The sequence below is a fragment of the Poecilia latipinna genome, unplaced genomic scaffold, assembly GCF_001443285.1.
Source record: "Poecilia latipinna isolate Pla-1442-1.1 unplaced genomic scaffold, P_latipinna-1.0 Scaffold2923, whole genome shotgun sequence".
NCBI lineage: Eukaryota > Metazoa > Chordata > Actinopteri > Cyprinodontiformes > Poeciliidae > Poecilia > Poecilia latipinna.
The window spans coordinates 14,791-34,439 of record NW_015115539.1 but is presented as its reverse complement, the minus strand read 5'-3'; the positions used below and the strand labels follow the sequence as shown (position 1 = coordinate 34,439).

Here is a 19,649-nt window from a genome sequence, read left to right as displayed (position 1 = left end):
TTGACACATCATGGTTGTGACAAGCAACTTAGGAATAAAACAGAAGAAAAAACTAAAGAATAACATAAGCTAACCAGAGCTAACTAGCTCTCTTAGCAAAGGAAGAGAAAAGACGACGTCATGGGGTCCTCAGAAGTTCTGGTGCCCCCAATAATGCCTGATTTTTTTACATTCTTTTCATGTCTGACGGTGTTGACAAAAATTAGGGACAGATTTCAACGGAGTTGGAAAATATCTAAAAATTATTTTTAATTCAATTTATCGATACTTTTATAATTATTTATATGACTACTTATTGTCATATAATTTTAGTATTTCTTTAATTGTTTTAAACTATTACAATGTATTGAGTTCTGCTCCTGTACAAGGGATTTTACAGGCATCATCCACCTACTACAATGTTTAAAATAAAAAAAATATTCAGCAAACACAAGAAAAATATACATTGTTGTGCTCACATGGACCAGGTTAGTTTTGTGTATATTTTATTCAAATTTGGTGCTTTATCCATAGGACCTGTTTTGTCCCTATTCTCAAGAATCACTGATATTTGATATTCGCGCTCCGCGGAGTAACCGGCGTTTAGCTCAATGTTGATCCGATTTATGAACGCTACTGTCGGCCAGCGGTTCTCCACCGCTCCCGGCCCAGGCGCTCGAAGGTTCACTTAGGGACTGTCAACAAATTACCTAACCAAACACTCCTGTCAATCAAATGTTAATAAATGCCTTGAATTGTGACCAACTGACTAACTGTCACTGCTAATTCATGCTTTAACGTGAGACACAATATCCCCTATTAAATTTTAAAGTCATATACAATATTGTAAATAATTTTAATATTAAATAACTCGGTTCGCAGCCGAGTTTGAAGCGGCCGGGATGAGGATCAGTGCCTCCAAATCCGAGGCCATGGTCTTGAGCCGGAAAAGGGTAATGAACAATTTTTAAATTAAAATCGCAAACATTATAAGGATCTTTTACTTTTGCCTATAAGCTACGGTGCAATATTTTAATGAAACCGATTTTAAAAATAGGAAATGGATGTGTAAGTTATTGTCCAGCTAACGGTTGACATGTTTCTGTTTTTATGTCTTTTTAAGGTCCAAAACCTAAAAAAAGGTTTAGCATGTTTTGTCTTTATTAAATGCAAGGCATCAAGTCTGCAAATTATTATTATTATTTTTTTAATTAGGTTTGGGTATATCAAAGACAATGCAATCATATTTACAATAAATACTTTGGCCGCACTTCGGACTGTAAAAAAGCCTGATCCTCAGTATCTAATTTTCAATCATTTGGCCCACCCCATTTACCACTTTAGAGGTTAAAATATTGTACATTTTTCACCTCCATTTTGTCATACAAAAAAAGGTTACCAGAGGTTTGTCAACGCAAAATTGCACACAAAGGAAAAAATACTCTTCCATGTAAAAATGAAAAACATGTTTGTTTTTATTCGTTCGTTTTTTTGTTGTTGTTTTTTTTGTTTTTGTTTTTTTGTTTTGTTTTGTTTTCTTTTTATTGAATAATTCTCGACATTTATACTGTCAAAGGTCCTGATGTTGAATAAAGTTTAACAGAAAGAACAGAAGAAGAAATTTACGCGGCTGCCGCTGATTGGCCGAACGGTGTGTCACGTGGTCCGGAAGTGAAGGGTCCCGATGTGTTTCTGGAGTGCAGGAGGGTTCCGATAAGATTCTGCGGTGTTCGGCTGGATTTCCTGGTGGAGAAAATGGACACATTAAACAAACTGAAGCAGTTTGACGCTTATCCTAAAACTCTGGAGGATTTCCGGGTGAAGACGTGGGGAGGAGCGACCGGTAGGAGGCGAACCGATCCGAACCGCGGGGCTAACGGCTGTGCAGACAGCAGGGGAAACATTCGTTATTTCTGTATATCAGATCATATTCTGCTCATTACAGCTTAATTAGCCTATTGTAGCTACCAGTCTTTAATGAGGAAACCTGAACTCTTGTACTTTCTGGGAGTTTATTTCACAGAACTACTAAAAACTCAGTGGCACTAAGGCAGTTGTTGACACAATAGGTTTATTTGTGTATATTTTCTTTTTAATGATTGAGCCTGTAGTTAGTGGACCTGTTATATATGATCAGGTAGAATAGACTATAGCCTCGGTATTCTTATTTTCCACATCAAACAGCATGTAGATATCTGTTACCTTTTTAAAACATCAAGCTTTTCTTTTAAAACTCAATGGTTCAGTTAAAAGACGCAGAGAAATTAGCCTTTATGATCACAATATAACAGATGTTTAAAAGCAATAACATTTCATTAAAATTACAAGAAATGTATATGAAACGGCTACATGTTAATGAATTGCCTTCAGTGATTCGCAGTTTTTATTTAAATGCGCTAAATGAAGTTCACTGTCATTTTTTTACTAATTCTGCAGCTTCGAGTCAAAGACACCGAGTGCATAAAAATTCACTAAATCTTTGTACTTTCTTTTTATACTTTAGACAGAAATGGAGAGAAAAACACATTTAGGGTTGAAAATACCCTTTATATACTCCTCATGTAATAACAATCTAGGATTTCTCAAAATAAACAAACAAATGTGTTTGGTTGCATTAATTAAATATCCCGTTTTAAAAATTATATCATATTAATCTCTAAGGATAATGAGAATTTTATTGAAACAAATTATTCAACTATATTTAGGGAGGAGTGTCTTTAAAAAATACAAGAGATAAAAACTGGTTATAATAACCCTATTAGAACAAATGAACAAATAAATAATGTATAGAAATGCATTTATTCCAATTTTATTAAAAAATTATTGCATAAATATTTTGGGGAATATTTGTTGGAAAATAAACGGCAACTTTATTTATCACACTTTTCATAAACATGGACATTCAACATTCTTCACAGGAAAATATAGCAACAAAGAAAACTACATGAAAAACTAGAAATATCTCCATCCGTCCGTCCACCTTCCTCTGCCGGGGTCGGGTTGTGGGGTCAGCAGCCTCAGGAGGAGGCCCAGACTTCCCTTCCAGCCTCCTGGTCCGGCTCCTCCAGGGGAATCCCAAGGCGTTCCCAGCAGAGGAACATCGTCCCTTCAGGGGTCCTGGGTCTTCCTCTGCGCCTCCTCCCGGTGGGACCTGGACTCCTCACCAGGGAGGCGTCCATCCTGACAGATGCCCCTCAGCTGACTCCTCTCGACGTGGAGGAGCAGCGGCTCTACTCTGAGTCCCTCCTGGATGGCTGAGCTTCTCTCTCTAAGGGAGAGCCTATAGTCACCCGGTGGAGGAAACCCATTTCGGCTGCTTGTATCCGTGACCTCGTTCTTTCGGTCATGACTCAAAGCTCATGACCATAGATGAGGGTGGGAACGTAGATCGACCGGTAAATCGAGAGCTTTGCTTCTTGACTCAGCTCTCTCTTCACCACAACGGACCGGTATAGCGCCCGCTTCACGGCAGATGCTGCCCCAACCCGCCTGTCGATCTCCTGATCCATTTTTCCCTCATTCATGAACCCAGAGATTAGGGCTGTTGTAAACAGATATTTTAGTAATCGAGTAGTCTATCGATTATTCTTACGATTAATCAAGTAATTGGATAAAAAAGATCAAATATTTTTATTACATAACAGCAGAGTTACTGTTATATATCAATATCAGTCCAATGTTTCACATTTGAGCTTCCCTAACAAGAACTTTTATGTAGTTTAGAAAATTAACTTGTCACAATAACAGCTCACTTTCTAAGTTAACCTGAAGCAAAGTTATAAAATCTGAAATTATATTCAATATAATAATAAAGAGGCAGGCTCACAAATAGCCTGTCTATTTGTGAGAAATGTCCATTCTCCAGCTTTCTGTTTATGATTCATCTTCAGTCAGTTTAACAGATGAACTCTCACCTCGCCCAGACATTTATAGTTTTGTGTTCATGTTAGGACCGCAGTGGCGCAACTGCACATTATTCAGGTGGATGCGAAAAAATAAAGATACTTAAACTCCCCCCCACCCCCCTGAAGGCCTTTTCCGGCTCATGGCCTCGGATTTGGAGGCACCAAGTCTCATCCCAGCCTCTTCACACTCGGCTGCGAACCGCTCCAGCTGCAGATCAGGACCTGATGAAGCCAACAGGACCACATCATCTGCAAACAGCAGAGATGCGATCCTAAGGCCACCAAAACGGATCCCCTCAACACCCCGGCTGGTCTACAAACTCTGGTTTAGAAATATCTTAAACAAGTCGTTTTAAACATCAAATGACATGAATATTGAAATTCAAGTTTAAAATACAGGATATGATTAAAGTGACCTTTGACCTTTCAGGAAAAGCTACAGTAATGTTTCTGGAACTTCTCAGGTTTTCAGACAGATGTAAACCGGTTACCAAACGCGACTGGGTTCAGAGGCTTTTACCAAATTTAAATTTACTACCACAGTATGAATTTTTAAAATCTGTAAAATAAGATGCATTAATTCACATTATGTTGCCTGCCAGCACCTATGAAATCAGATGTTTCCGCCTTGTCTCTGCAGTGACCATCATCAGCGGCGTCATCATGTTCGTTCTGTTCGTCTCTGAGCTGCAGTACTACCTGACCAAAGAGGTGAGCTCCTGAAGCCGACCGTCAGATTAACCCGGTCCTCGGTCCGGTTCGGTTCGCCCGCTGACCGGACCGATGCTGTTGGGTTTTATTGGGATGGGAAACTGCAGCATTTCATCAGGAAGTCTGTTAATCGATCAGGTTTTGTTCCTGCAGAGATTTGCTGCTTCCACCTGTTATCAGAGGATTTACAGATTTTTATCTCGTGTTCAATAGAAAAATAAAACTAAAGTTTTCACCAGAACTTTCTAAAAATGAAACATTGGGTCTTTTTCACCAGGGAAGCTGAGTTGAAACCAACTGAAACTGAGTTTAGGGAGCAGCAGCAGTGAACTTTAGCCTCCAGGTGTGTTTCCTGCCGGGCCGGTTGGGTCGGATGAACTCAGGTTTCTTGGAAGGAAATAACTCAGGGTTTAGTTGCGGTTTTGGGCTGAAAAGTATTTTCCTTCTTATGGATTTCTGAAGTTTTTGCTGCTTATGTCCAACTTGAATATGTCAGATGATCAAAACAGTTTTGATATGAGCCAGAGGAGCGGAGTTGATCCACTGATCTGCTTCAGGATCAAATGTGACCTTGATTTAAGACTCTAACAGCTGGAGATTTCCCTCCAGGGTTTTCCTCCCTGGTTTGGACCGTTTTGTTGGTTGCATGAAGTAAACGAAGCAACACATCTGGTAAAACGTTTGGTCAGTTTTGTTTTTCTCTCTCTACCAGAAAATGAATTAGACCAGAGGATTCTTACTGATACTTATCTACCAACCCTGAATAGGAGGATCTAGTTTATCTACTTTGGGTCGACATTATTTATTCATCAGTGTATTGATTATTTTGACAATTAGTCAGATAAAAAAAATTGGAAATATATTAGAAATGCACCAAAATATGCAAATAAACATATAATTAAATTCTTTTTAAAATATTGTCTAAAAGTTGATGGCATTTCTTTGATAATTTGCAGCAAATTATGTAGATAAAATCGTTCAACATGAGAAAAGCTCAGAGTAGAGCTGATCAGGAGATTATTATTGATTAACTGATTAATAACTGGATGCAAAATGTTCTTAGTAGATTAATTTTTTAAGATTTGACCAGGTGAAGAACAGATTTGTAATTAAAGAAGGTTGCTTTTATCTTGAATGCAAAATGTTTGTTTTTGTGCAGCTAACAATAAATTAGTTTACGATTAGTCCCATCATTTCAGCCCGGCTTTCGTTTGCCATTTTTTCATTAGAAATAAACTCAAAGCATTTCTATTAAAGTCGTTTACATGTATGAAAACCCGCAGAGTCGCGGTGAAAGCCGTCTCTGTGGCCGTCTGCTGACAGGACAAACGAAGGGAAAGTTGTTTTTCTGCTGCGTTTCTTTCTCTCAGTGTTTGTTGTGGGACCGTTTAGTGTTTAGGGGAAGTGAACGCTTCGTGTCGTCCTTCAGGTTCACCCGGAGCTCTACGTCGACACGTCGCGAGGAGACAAACTCAAGATCAACATCGACATCATTTTCCCTCACATGCCCTGCGCCTGTAAGTGCTGCTGTTTCTCTGCTGTCTGCGGCTGATGGCGGCCGCCGCTCACCACCATGTTTGTCAGATCTCAGTATCGACGCCATGGACGTGGCCGGAGAGCAGCAGCTGGACGTCGAACACAACCTGTTCAAGCAGCGGCTGGATAAAGAGCTGAAACCCGTCACCACCGAGGCAGAAAAACACGGTACGCTTCTTTCCGTACACAAACCAGTTTGAGTCATTTGCTGGACAAACTGGAGAGAAACTATGTTGTAGCAACCTCAGACGGCGGCGCCGAAATGGTTGGCAATCCAAATTGATGTTTGCCTTATGTAATAATTAATCATTGTAATTAATCATTTCCTATTAATAAAATGAAAATTCTTTAGTTTAGTCAGGCACCAACTCGGTTTTTTGTGAAGGAATGAATTCAGCAGAAGAAATGTTTCACACAAGAAATAACTTGTTTTTTAACCATTTTCAAATAATATAATGATAATTACATAATAATTCAAGTTCATCGTTTCAAAGATTAGTAAACTTTACTTTTGTAAAGAACACTTAACACTGTAACTGGAAGATATTTAAAAAAGTCCAAAATAAAAAATATGACCAAAAACAATAAATAAAAACAGAAATAAAAACCACACACAATCGAAACCTTAAAAGAAATGAAGTCAAAAATATTAATCATCAGAATGGAAATTATGGAGCTCATTTTTATTTTTCATGCAATTGATTTATTGTGACAGGATCACATGGTTCCTCTTAGCCTTTATCATTAGCTTCTGCTAAATGTCAGGCTGTAACAGAACTAATGTCTATGATTAGTGCTTCAGGGTTAGCACAGCTAACTTCAGGGTTAGCACAGCTAACTTTTTAGCTGAAGTGTTTATTCTGTAAAATCCCAGAAGCTGCAGCACTAAAATCAGGTGATCACACTGCAAAAACACAAAATCTTACCAAGTATTTTTGGTTTAGTTTCTACTGCAAATATCCCATTACACTTGAAATAAGACAAAACTAACTCACAAGTAACTTTTCAGCAAGATAAAGGAGCTTATTGGAAGAAAATAATTCCTTAATATTGATGAAAAGAACTTGTTCCACTGCTGGATTATTTCATTTTCAACATGACATTTTTCCCATGCAAAACTGAAAAAAATCCATGAGTAGAACTAGAACTTTTCAGTAATATTATGAAATTATTACTGAAAATAAGCTGCTAGGTCTGCTGAAAAGTCACTTGTGAGTTAGTTGTCTTATTTAAATTTGTTGATATTTGCACCAAAAACCAGACAAAAATACTTTGTAAGATTTTGTCCTTCTGCAGTGAACTTACTGGATAAGAGACTGCATGAAGCTAACGTCGTTTTATAGTCACAGATGGTTCTGTGTTGTTCAGAACTGGGTCAGGCTGAAGACGGGGAGGCGTTCGACCCGAGCACTCTGGACCCGAACCGATGTGAGAGCTGTTACGGCGCCGAGACCGAAGACCTGAAGTAAGAAACGCCGCCTCTGCTGGCCACTGTGCCTGCTGCGATTACTGCTGCTAACTCTGTGCATGTGTGTGTGCATCTGCACGTGTGTGTGTGTGCGCGTGCAGGTGCTGCAACACCTGTGACGACGTGCGCGAGGCGTACCGGCGCCGCGGCTGGGCCTTTAAGAGCGCCGACACCATCGAGCAGTGCAAACGCGAAGGCTTCACGCAAAAGATGATGGAGCAGAAGAACGAGGGCTGCCAGGTCTACGGCTTCCTGGAGGTCAACAAGGTCAGACCTTCACGCCTTGCCAGTGGTGGGCAGTTACTGTAATCTGATTACTTTCTTCAAGTAAGAAATTGCAATTGCAAAAAAAGTAATCAGATTACCTTTACTTCCGCACAAGCAAACTTTGTTACGAAACCCAGATTTTGTTAGGCTCTCATCACATATCATGTGCGTCGTCATGGTAACGGGCAGGTGTTACCATTGGACAGATATTTTGGAGCACAGTATTCTCGTCGCCGAGGCATCCATGTCACAAGAAACGGTTTAATTTGATGAAACTTTATACGATGGAATATGCAGAGGAAGTGATCTGTGTCCAGATCTCCCTGAAAGATAAAAACCGTTTGTGTTCTGGAAGAGGCAGACGGCGATTTCATTCAGCGTTTCTGCTGCTTCGACTCGGCGGCCATGTTTCCTCCGACTGGCATGACAGTTTTAAGCTGCAAAATTGCGAATTAGGGTTGTTTCCATTTCCTGGTTTAGAGCGAATCAACACAAATGTAATTTTGCCAGATGTTGCTAGCTAGCATGGCTGCAACAAACAGGAAGTAGCAGCTGCTTGCTAGCATGGTGTAGGAACGGCTCTTCCCTCTCAGCTGAAGGTTTGGAGTTTGAAATGTTTCAGTTTGGTCACTCTGGTAAGGATGGGACAGTTTAGCTACATCTGAACTTTTCCTTCTTTTCTGGGTTAGGGTTTCCAGGAAAAGCCAAACTTTTTGGCAGAATTGAGACTTTGTATCAGATTTTGTGGTTTCCATCAACCGTTTCTGAAGCAATACTTCAAAATGTGCATAAAAAATGTTGATGGAAACAAAGGATTCCAGGACCTTTAGAGAAAACCGGCCCACAGCATCACGGATCCTCCGCCGTGTCTACCAGCTGTGGTTTCTCTGCCCACCTATAGATGGCGCTGCTGCTGCTGCTGCTATCTTTGCTTCATAACAGAAAGTCTTGGATTTCAAATTAAAAGCTTCTCGAAACGCTGATCTGCTTTATTTTGATTGAAAGTGCCAATAATTGTCCTACTGTTGACTTAAGGCTTTTAAGCATAATCAGCATTAACATGTCTGAGTCTACATATATTTTCTATTCATAGTTATTATTATTTTTCTCATTTGGAATAAAATTGATCCTGAGTCGTTTCACTCTTTGTTTCAGGTGGCAGGAAATTTCCACTTTGCACCAGGAAAGAGTTTCCAGCAGTCGCATGTTCACGGTGAGAACGTTTCATCTAACTGAGCAAAGCCTTTAAACACCCTTTGTTCTGTTTTACTCCAATTTATAGATGCGTATAAAAATCATTGAGTTCAGCAGTTTAATTCAGCTGGAATCTAATTTCTGTTCCTCAAAGCAAAATGAAGAAAATATAAACCGTATAAGATGTTTCTTATTACCTCCATCAGAATAAAGGGTGTTTGTTTTCAAACCTCTGGCTGATTCTCATTTTCATCCATCTGTGTCTTTGTTCCACCCTGAACAACTTCGCGCCCCCTGCTGGTGGTGGCGAGTCTCTACATGTCGCATGAACATCTCCTTCCCAGCTCCTGCAGACTAGCGGCAGCAGCAATTACCAAACGTCTGCTGACCTCATCATATGAACTATTAAAAATGGCTGCAAACAGCATAATCATGTGCTGAAAGAGCAGGAGCCTCTTAAAGAGACAGAGGCCCATTTTTCTGACTGAACTAGCGCCAGTCATTTCAAAGTCCTGCTGATAATTGGATTCTAAAGTGTTAAATATTAAATATAATCTGTAAATCTTACATCATAGCATAACTCCAGATGAAGTTTTGCTGCTTCATCCCACATTTAAATTTGTTGAGTTTTTATGTAAAAGTTCTTATAAAGATATGACTTTATTCTCTCATTATTTTGACTTTATTGCCAACTGTATTCTTGTTATGCTATGAATTTTTTCTCATGATTAAAAATAAAAATCGTAGCCTGGCTCTAATATTTGTAAAGCTGACCTGAATTTAAATCAAGATGGCCGCCCTGGGCGATGACATCTCGCTGAACTATGGAAACCCAGAGAGGGAAAAAAATCCAAAGCAAAAATTAAATATTTAAAATTGATTTATCGATTGATGTAAACTGTTTGGCTGGAAGATGCATAACACCTTCTTATTACTGCAAAAACAAAATCTTGTATTTTTGGTCTAGTTTCTCCAGCAAATATCTTATTTCAATGTCAAATTTATTTATATAGAAATTTTAAAAACAGGTTTAAAACGGCACAAAAGTGCTGTACAAAATTATTTCAGGTGTAATTAAATATTTGCACCAGGAACTAAATTACTTCAGATTTTGTGGTTTTGCAGTGAAAGCTCCCCAAACTGTGGTGTTGCTGCCTTTTAACACGTGTATGAATAATTTTGACCAGCTGTGAATTTTTGACTAAACTTTTAGTTTAAACTGATCCAGAATCAGTGAGAGTTTAACTCCCATGATGCTTCAGCCTGACTGACCCGTCCAGGCCACCGTAGTTCTGTCTGCATAACAAACTGAAGCTCTGCTGCTTCACCCTCTGGGATTAATAAAGTATATCATTCACTCATTCACTCACTGTTTTAGCTGATTCTTCCTCTGTGGCATCAAATCAGGGCAGGAAATTAAAACGAACCCAAATGTTCAGTCATCCACAATGGGTGATTTGAACTGGGATTATTTGAACTGGGATTATTTGAACTGGGATTATTTGAACTGGGATTGCATGGTTGGGCTGTAAACCTGCGGCGATTTTAGTTTCCTGTGCTGAAAGCCAGTCCATGCGACTCTGATTCATTTGTCTCATCGATATTTAAAGTGTCGGCAGCAGAAACGAGAGACGAGAATCAACCCAGAACCAGAACCTCGTTAAGACCCAAACACATCCTGTCCTGGAAAGATGTCTGCTGTGGGTCGGGCTGCACACTAGTTCTAGTTTAGCCCAAAAATAACATTATTTTTTCTTTACATTCTTCATAATTCACAGCTTATCGGTTGATTTTGCTCAGTTTGGTTTTGATTTTAACCTGATTTTGAGGTAAATTGTCTGAAAACTCTTACTTTGGAAAGTTGTGCAGCGCCACCTTCAGTTGTCACGTTTCATGTCTGTTGCACTGTCCCAGTGACTCTTCTCTCTTCTTTCTGCAGTGCACGCTGTGGAAAGTAAGTCCATCTTCCTTTATGCCACAGTGAATGCATGCAGCGTGTTCAGGAAAACTTTTCCCTGTTTCTGCTTTAAACGCACTCAGTGCTGAATCAATTGCGATGTGAAGAAAATGTAAAAATATAACCTAGGTATTAATCTAAAAGTGCATGATTATCAGATCCATTTAGACTTACAACCAGTTTCTGAATGTGATGCGATTAAATTTTTACTTGATAACTAGTGAACGCTGCAGTTCTTGCCCATGAGTCTGACGTTTCCTAACTGAAAAGTAACTTTAACGGAATTATGTCAGATATAAATTTATATCTGTCAAACATTGGAAACCTGATTGGTCCCGATTGGCTTAGAGAAACTCCGATTCAGGCCGCAAAGTGAATGAATTCATGTTCATAATTCACCAAACCATTCTGAACTAGATTCAGTCCCAAACTGAACAAGTTCTTCTATTCAGTGTTTTCTTAGAAAATTCTCAGGAAAGCTTCTCCTGTTTTCCTCCTTTAGTTTTCAGAGGCAGAATGAGTCGAAAGTTACGATGTAAAAAAGGAGGAAGATTTTAAACACGTCAGCAGCAGAACTGCAAAGCTGCTGTTCTTTAATAAAACCGTAATGGTTCAAATCACGTTGACATCAGTTACAAGCGTCCGGACGCCCCTCGCCCCATGGCGGACGCCCGCCCCACAGCATTGTTTTTCCAAACTTTTTAATCGATTGGTTTTGGATCTTGGAAGGAAAACGGAATGAGCTGCAGGTTCCTTCATCGAAGCGACTAAATAAAAAACGAAGGGATTCAAACGGTCATTTCTGCTTTTCAGCTGAACTGAAAACCAAGAAGATTCTTTTGGACCCGATGCGTTTACAGACCAGAGAAAGTGGAAGTTTTCAGGTTCGATAATACAATTAAGAAGTATTTAAGTAGAAAACTGGTTAATTGGTGCATTTTTTGTGGTTTCAGTGTCATTTAAAATGCGTCGGTTTGTCAGATGGTACTTTTACTTTGTGAAGGCCATGATGCTGATCCTGTTGCCATGGTAACCACTTTGACGAAAGGCGATGGGTGTTTTTCCCCCTTAGTTCAGCTGTTTTTTATCCTGAATGATCCTGATTTGGTCATTTATGGTTTTATTAATGCAAGTCTGAATGTTTCTGGATTATTTTAAATAAGTTTGTGTTTTTGTTTGCAGTTCATGACCTGCAGAGTTTTGGTTTAGACAACGTAAGTTTCCACGTTTCTCTGGATATATAAATTTAAAATGCTTCATCTACTCGTAACAGAGGCTTAAAGACATCAGTTCAATTATGAAGCTGCTACTTCTTCTGTGGTTCTGCAGATCAACATGACCCACCTGATAAAGCACCTGTCGTTTGGTAAAGATTACCCTGGCATCGTAAATCCGCTGGATGGAACCGACGTCTCGGCGCCACAAGGTATCGTCCCACTTCCTTTGCTGCCAAACTGCTCATTTTAAAAGCTTCTGATCCATTTTAAAGTTTAATCACATTTATTGAACAAAATTAAAGCGTTCCACATTAATGGAGCAAAACATGGAGGATAAAAACGGGACTGTCATGTGACGAACCAGAACCTTTATTGATAACTAGACAGCGGGTTTGGACCATGTGGTTTTCTGAGTCCCCAGGCTGTACAGTCCGAGGGAGGAAGAGGAGGCAGTGGTCTTCCTCAGCAACGGATTCCCATCCCGATGGCCATGAAGGTGCCAAACGTCCCACCGCTTTGCATCATGGTCTTCCCAATGCCGCCCATCAGCTCCCGGCCCCGCATCCCGATCCTGCAAACAGAAACTATTTTGAGCCCCGATTTCACCAACGGCTAAAACGTTAGCGCAGCCGTCCTGCAAGGCAAACCTCAGGATTATTCCCAGACAAAGGTTCAGTTAGTCAGAAAGTTATAGGATGAAGCTTCAAAAACTTTCTCATGTTTAAACAGTTAATTTTGCTATATTTTACACTTATAAAATATGTAAATAATAATAAACCAGCTTGGGGATCCCCCCCCCCCAAGATACAGTAATTAGTCATGAAAAGCAAAAATATGTTGAGTTTTAAACCTGAATCGGCACCAATGCTGAATAAAAACAGCTAAGAGAGAAGTGGACTTTAACTGGGACACTTCCTTTTTCCAGCTGAATTTACTTTTAATAAATAAATGATTTTCTGTTTGGGTTTATTGGTCCAAACTCACCTGAGACAGGAGAAAGTCCCAAACATGGCGCCTGCAGCCATTCCCACGGCAAAGCCCATCATGAAGCCCATCTTGACCCGGTCAAAGCAGCTGGGCTGGGTCTGGCCGTACGGACCGACAGCGACCGGCATCTGCAACCGCAACAACAGCTCGTTTTAATCTGAGGTTCACTGAGAGTAAAATCCGCTGCATAGAACGAAGGAAACCTAACGGATGAGCACACTGATTGAAAATTAGACTCTTTCTAAATGTGGGTTCATTTCATCTTCATTTTTAATCTTCAAAGCCAAAATCTCTGACCAGTTTGGATAACAGATATAGCTGGACTTTTTACAGCACCAACAACAAAAAGGTCTGAATTATAGATGCAGCAAGAGGGATTTTTTGGGTTCGCACTGTGGAGGATGAAAATTCGAGACGCTTTAACTGAGTTTAAAGTCCGGTATTGACCCAGTGAGGCTCATTTTCTGATCCATGCAGGTCCTTGAACTTTCCTTTAGGTTGAACTGAATCAGTTTGTTTCTCTGCAGTAAAATCTTTCTCTCCCCAGTTTAATCTTTCCTATTGACGCCGCCGTTAAAATGGTACTGAAGAGAAAAAAACCAGCACAGAACATATTGGGCTGATTTCCATCTGCTGTAATTAATCACCTTCAATTACTGTTAAAATACTGTGAAATTATTGCACAATAATTACCTTCCATTGGAAGTAACAAAAGATTAGGCAGCTGTATGAAATATCAGTTGCCAAATTTTAGACTAAAAACTACAAAAGCAAATTATGTAAAATATATTTTAAGCATCTTATGGCAATAATTGAAAAGATTTTGAAATCTCTCATGACTTTGACTGAAATTTAAATTGAGGGTTAGAAATTAGCTCTTAATTCTGTTCCAACTTTTAATGTACACGCCACAAACAATCTGCATCATTTAGTTAAATTATTGTTGTTCCAGTGAAATCCATCTGGAAGTGCTGTCTCTCAGGTACCTGAAATTACTGTAGCTTTCCAAGTGTAGGCCTATCATGATAAATGTTGCTAAAAGATTAATTGTCCCAGAAATTGAGATAAACAACATTGTTTTGAAACAATTTTGATATAAGGGAATAATGCAATTATTCTTAGAAATAAACGTCCATAAATCTAAAACGGTCAATGTTTAGCTTAATACTTCTAACAGAAACAAATTGTCTGTGAAACCAGTAAAGTAATGGACTGAACTTATACAGCACTTTATCCAATCATTTTGACCCCTCAAAGCGCTTTACACTAGTCACATTCACCCATTCACACATTAATACACAGATCGGTAGGCAGTTTGGGGTTGAGTGCCCAGGGACATGTGGCAGGAGGAAGCTGGAATCGAACCTACAACCTTCCGATCACAAGAAGACTACTCTACCCACACAGCCACAGTCAATAAAGTGTTTTTATTAAGTCGGTTTCTGTTTCTGCTCCAGTAAATGACCGCTGCAGTTTGTTGACTTTAATCAGAGGCTTATTTACACTGTTAGCTCCTAACTGCTAACACATTAGCTTCTGTGGGGCATCACCGCTAAAGTCCGCGGATTAGAAGTGAGTGTTATTTTTTCATCCCCTAGCCCCACCGCAGGTTGTTGTGCTAGCTTCCCATGCTAACGTCACCTGTGGCCTCCATAGGTGAGGCGTTCACCTTCAGACCGACTTTTTTTTTTTACCAACACACACCGGAAAACGGGACCGTAGGCCATTTTACCTTCAGTTACTCTGCTGTGATAAATTCGCTGCTTTGCTTTTCTGCTGCTTAAAATTTCTCTTGCTGTTGAGCGCAGCTGCGATTAAATGTCTTTCTAGCAGCAGACCTCCATAACCGGAAACAGGAAAAGGAGAGAAATAAAAGCGGAACAGACAGCGCCCCCTGCGGCCCAGTTTATGATTGCTTATTTTCTATCATTTCTTTTGTTCATGTTCAAGAAGAAACCACCTAATAACTGGGTTGTCATTACAATAACGTACTTTAAATTTTCATATTTTAACTTTGGTTTTAGCATTAATAACATAAAAACAGTTTCTCTATATTTGGTCATTTCAAAAATTCTTAATACATTTTAAAGGTTTTCCTTTATTTTCCTCATTATTTTCTTTTTTTTTTAAATCTAATAGCACTGTGAAATAAAATGAAGCATAAATGGATCCAGTAGAGAAATTGCTTTGTTTACACCAAAGAAATGTATGAAGTAAGACATTATTTGCTGACACTTCTCTCTTTTTTATTTGCCACTTGTCTTCTGAAGAACAAGTAATGCAGAGTTGGGAAAATAAGCAGCCAGTTTCTGAACTGACCTCTAAAGTTGCTCTAAACTTTGTTGAGGATCATGATGGGGATCCAGCCAGTCAGAAGCAGATTACTGGACTGTTTTGGATTTTTCAGTTTTAAAATCTGTTGACAGTCAAGTTTAATTTGCCGACTGTTTGTCTCCACAGCATCGATGATGTACCAGTATTTTGTGAAAATTGTTCCAACCATCTACGTAAAAACAGACGGAGAGGTGAGTTAAACAGCTTTGTGTTTATTGTATTTCTTGTTGGACTCTTTTCCACATGTTTTATGTGAATTTGTTTTTACCTCCAGGTGGTCAAAACGAATCAGTTTTCCGTCACCAGGCATGAGAAAGTCGCCAACGGTTTAATAGGAGATCAGGGTCTGCCGGGCGTCTTTGTTCTCTACGAACTTTCACCCATGATGGTCAAATTCACAGAAAAACACAGGTGAGGTCATGGCAGACGTCCAGTTTCTAAAAACCAGAACGGGGTCGACTGTTGAAATGTCCTGTTTGTCACAGAAATAATTTTTGTCATGTTTTAACACTTTGAAACCACCTGTTTCAAAAATAATAGTAACAATCCACTTTTTCAGCTCAACTGTTAGATGAAACTCAGACTTGCTGTAAATAATAAATCCTTCAGTATAAATGTTAACCGTTTTCTCAGGTCGCTGACTCACTTCCTGACGGGCGTGTGCGCCATCATCGGCGGCGTGTTCACAGGTCAGTCTCTCCTTCGTTCTCATGCTAACTGAGTAGCAGAGGAGCTCACCGCATTCTCCCAACTCTTCCAGTGGCCGGTCTCATCGACTCGCTCATCTACCACTCGGCACGCACCATCCAGAAGAAGATAGAGCTGGGCAAGGCGTCCTAACGATGGCGCCCCCCAGTGGCCGCACAGACCGAGATGCTGAGCACCCAGAGGACAGAAACGGGCGGCGAGACGGGGGGAGAAACTCACCTCTTCTCCATGAACTAGACCTGAAACAAACCGAGAGAGAAATCCAGAGCAGTAGAGCTGTTTGGATTTTCCTATCCGCCGTTCGGAGACGGACGTGCCGCGGCGGCGGAGCGATGGGAGGACACCGCCACCAGGAGCAAGAAGCCGCTCCATTGCTACGCTCAGCGTTTGGTAGGAGACCGAGGAGCAGCAGAGACCTTAGTTTACCCCGACGGACATTTTTAAGCTCAGATAATTTATTCCAGCTTCTCTGACTCGCATCGTTCAGACTGTGGAGCGACTTTTTACTCCATATCTGAAAACAAAGTGAATCCTTCCAACCCACCACAGCCGCTCAGTTTTCAGAGGAAACCCAGGAGAGATCTTCCTGCAGCACCGCCAGGTATTAAGAAAGAGAACAAGAAACTGCTCATTTGCTCATTAAACTACTAAAACAGCTGCTGCTTGTCACTCCTTGCAAAAGCACTACAGCTAAGGTGGTTCTGCACTGCAAAAACATAAAATCTAACCAAGTATTTCTGGTCTACAGTCAAGTGCAAATATCTTCATTTGAAATAAAACTAAATTAACTTTACAAGAAACTTTTGAGCAAGGAAAAGGAGCTTATCTTAGGTAAATAATTCATTAATATTAATTTAAAAATATCAATATTAAGGGTAGATTTAGTTCCACTGACAGATTATTTGACTTGAAACAAAACATTTTTCTCATGTTATAAATGAAATAATCTGCCGGGAGATCTAGGACTTTTTGTTAGTTTTGTCTTATTTCAAGTGAATTAAAAACTAAACCGAAAAAAATTAATTTAGTGTTTAGCAGTGCAGAACCTCCTTTGATTTTCAACAACAAGAAATCGGATTAGTCGCTGGAGCTGGTTGGATGCTGGTTGGATGCTGGTTGTCCAGGTAAACATCCATCCGTATCCAAAGGAAAGGTTCTGCAGCTTCCTGTGGGTCAGACGCCGGGTCAGATCCGGTGCCGTCTGTAGTGGGAGGTTCTGATCCGTTGGACCAGCTGATCATTACAGCTGGTTTCACATGATGCTTCTGCAGGTTGATGGTTAGAACCTGGATCAGAACTCTGAGCCTGGGTTCAGGCCAGTTTAACCTTAGAGGTTGTGATGTTTTATAAAAGCAGACATGTGCACTGAATCATCGCTTTGTTCTGTATTTTTCTGATGATGTGTTAGAACCGGACCGGTTCCGGTCCAGTATTCCCTCTGTCGCTGTCCCCGTCCTCTCGGATCCAGACGATGGTTCAGTTGTCGACGGTTTGCTGCTGCACCTTTAGATCAGGGTTGTGTGTGAGAGAAAGATGTATTTATATTTCGAATGTCCACAAATTGTTTTTAAAGTGACAAAATAAATGTTGAATTAAAGCAGCTGCAGCTTCGCCTAATACTTATATTGACTCTTAGTCTGTTTTCCTCCTGATGGTCCGGTCGACCCGGTTCTACTGGAACCAGAACTCCATCATCTGCTCCACCTCCAGCTGCTCTGAGTCAAACCAACCTGTTCCCCTCCTGGCCTGTGGGGGCGCTGCACCAAGAACTGAAGGAAACGACACAAAAACCTCTGAAGACACTGAGAGAAACTTCCTTCTTCATCAGATGGAAACAAGATGGAGGCGTCAGATTTTAGTGGTTGGAGGATTTCTCTTTAGGCTAANGACCNGGAGCCATTTCTGCTGCTAGCGTTAGGCTAGCACGTTAGCTTTGGTTGGATTTACCCAGAATGCCCTGCGCTGTAGGGCATCCCACAACATCCTTCCTGCTTTCTTCAGTCCGATTGGTGTTCACATTCTGAACCAGAATTCACTTCATCTGAACCCAGACCGAGGTTTGGAGGATCAGAGATCTGAGGTCGATTAGCGTTCACACCTCACCAACCCGACCGGACTTTGATTAGATAAATGGATTAGTGCAAATATCTTGGTAGATTTAAAATAAGACAAAACTAACACTAGCAACTTTTCCCCAAGCTGTAGTTTGTTTTGTCAGTTATTCCTCAAGTTCTTGCTCCACTGAGATTTTTTTCATTAATAAAAAACATGTTTTTCATGTTAGAAATAAATAAAGCTACCTGTGAAACTAGTACTTTGTTTCAGAGAAATCACCATGGTTACTGCATCAGTAAAGGAACCGAAATGCATTTCAATGAGAAGCGGCCGCTAGATGGCGACATCAGTCCAGGAGTTGCTGCTGCTGTCTGACTCACCAAGGAGCAACATGGCGGTCTGAATGAAACGGCAGCTGCTGTGGAAACTTCCTGTCTGGGTGAGAGTCAGAACCACTTAACGCTGACTGGACCGGGTCAGAACCGGGCCTGCTTGACCGGCACAGTTCAGGGAAAGTACTGGCAAACTGGAAACACAATTAAATGGTTCTTGGGTGAAACCGGGCTTGCTTGACCGGCTCAGAACCGATAGCGAGGAAGGAACGAGTTTCCCTGGAAAGAAGAACGTTTCGTGTTATCATCAGGGCCGGCCCAAGCCTCCATGGGGCCCTAAGCCTCCATGGGGCCCCAGCCTCCATAGGGCCCCAGCCTCCATGGGGCCCTAAGCCTCCATGGGGCCCCAGCCTCCATGGGGCCCTAAGCCAAATGTGGTTTTGGGGCCCTCTAGTTCTGCTAACAGTGTGGACCGGCTGCAGTCAGCAGTCTGATCATCAGGTCATTCACACACCTGCTATAAACTGATTGCATCTCTGGCTGTTTACATTTTATACATGTATAATATACAACACATTTATTGGCCACTGATTTACCAACCAGTTGATTTCTGGGAGCCGATTTCCTTAATTTTGGGGGATCGTAATCGGCCGATACTTACATGTGAAGCTGATCTTCATCAGCAAAGGTTATGACTCAGCCTCTGTCCTCTTCTGCTCTGCAGTGAGAGGTTTGACTGACAGACCAACAGGTCTGAACCTTTACAGTTAACAATATTCACCCACTGTGGAAACTCAGTGACTTTCTTGCTACATTTAGCAACATTTCAGACAAAAAACTTCATATCAGCCAAAACCAAAATCAGCAGCTCAGGCTTTTTAAAGATCGGTAACCAGGGATCGGCCAGAAAACTGCAGTCGGTGCAGCGCTACACACATTCATGACATTCTGTGATTAAATTCATTTATCTAAAGTGTAACTCCAACAGCTAAACATGTA

The 19,649-nt window shown here is 40.6% G+C and overlaps 2 protein-coding genes across 3 annotated transcripts; one reads left to right on the top strand and one right to left on the bottom strand.

Moving 5' to 3' along the window:
• The first annotated feature begins 1,734 nt into the window (after positions 1–1,734).
• ergic3 (ERGIC and golgi 3) lies at positions 1,735–16,921 on the top strand. 2 transcript variants are annotated; one of them, XM_015022053.1, is made up of 14 exons: positions 1,735–1,822; positions 4,525–4,595; positions 6,025–6,112; positions 6,180–6,299; positions 7,500–7,596; positions 7,701–7,866; positions 9,022–9,079; positions 11,000–11,014; positions 12,200–12,231; positions 12,347–12,443; positions 15,682–15,746; positions 15,830–15,966; positions 16,189–16,244; positions 16,316–16,921. In XM_015022053.1, the coding sequence occupies exons 1-14, from the start codon at positions 1,735–1,737 to the stop codon at positions 16,393–16,395; spliced, it is 1,170 nt and encodes a 389-aa protein (XP_014877539.1). In that variant the 3' UTR covers positions 16,396–16,921. The 2 variants fall into 2 exon arrangements, with proteins under 2 accessions (XP_014877539.1, XP_014877540.1); XM_015022054.1 differs by lacking the exon at positions 11,000–11,014 and having other exon boundaries at positions 16,316–16,395.
• Positions 12,581–15,095, bottom strand: romo1 (reactive oxygen species modulator 1). The gene is made up of 3 exons (XM_015022055.1): positions 14,954–15,095; positions 13,219–13,349; positions 12,581–12,805 (listed from the first exon to the last, which is right to left on the bottom strand). The coding sequence occupies exons 2-3, from the start codon at positions 13,347–13,349 to the stop codon at positions 12,697–12,699; spliced, it is 240 nt and encodes a 79-aa protein (XP_014877541.1). The 5' UTR covers positions 14,954–15,095; the 3' UTR covers positions 12,581–12,696.
• Positions 16,922–19,649: the final 2,728 nt, after the last annotated feature.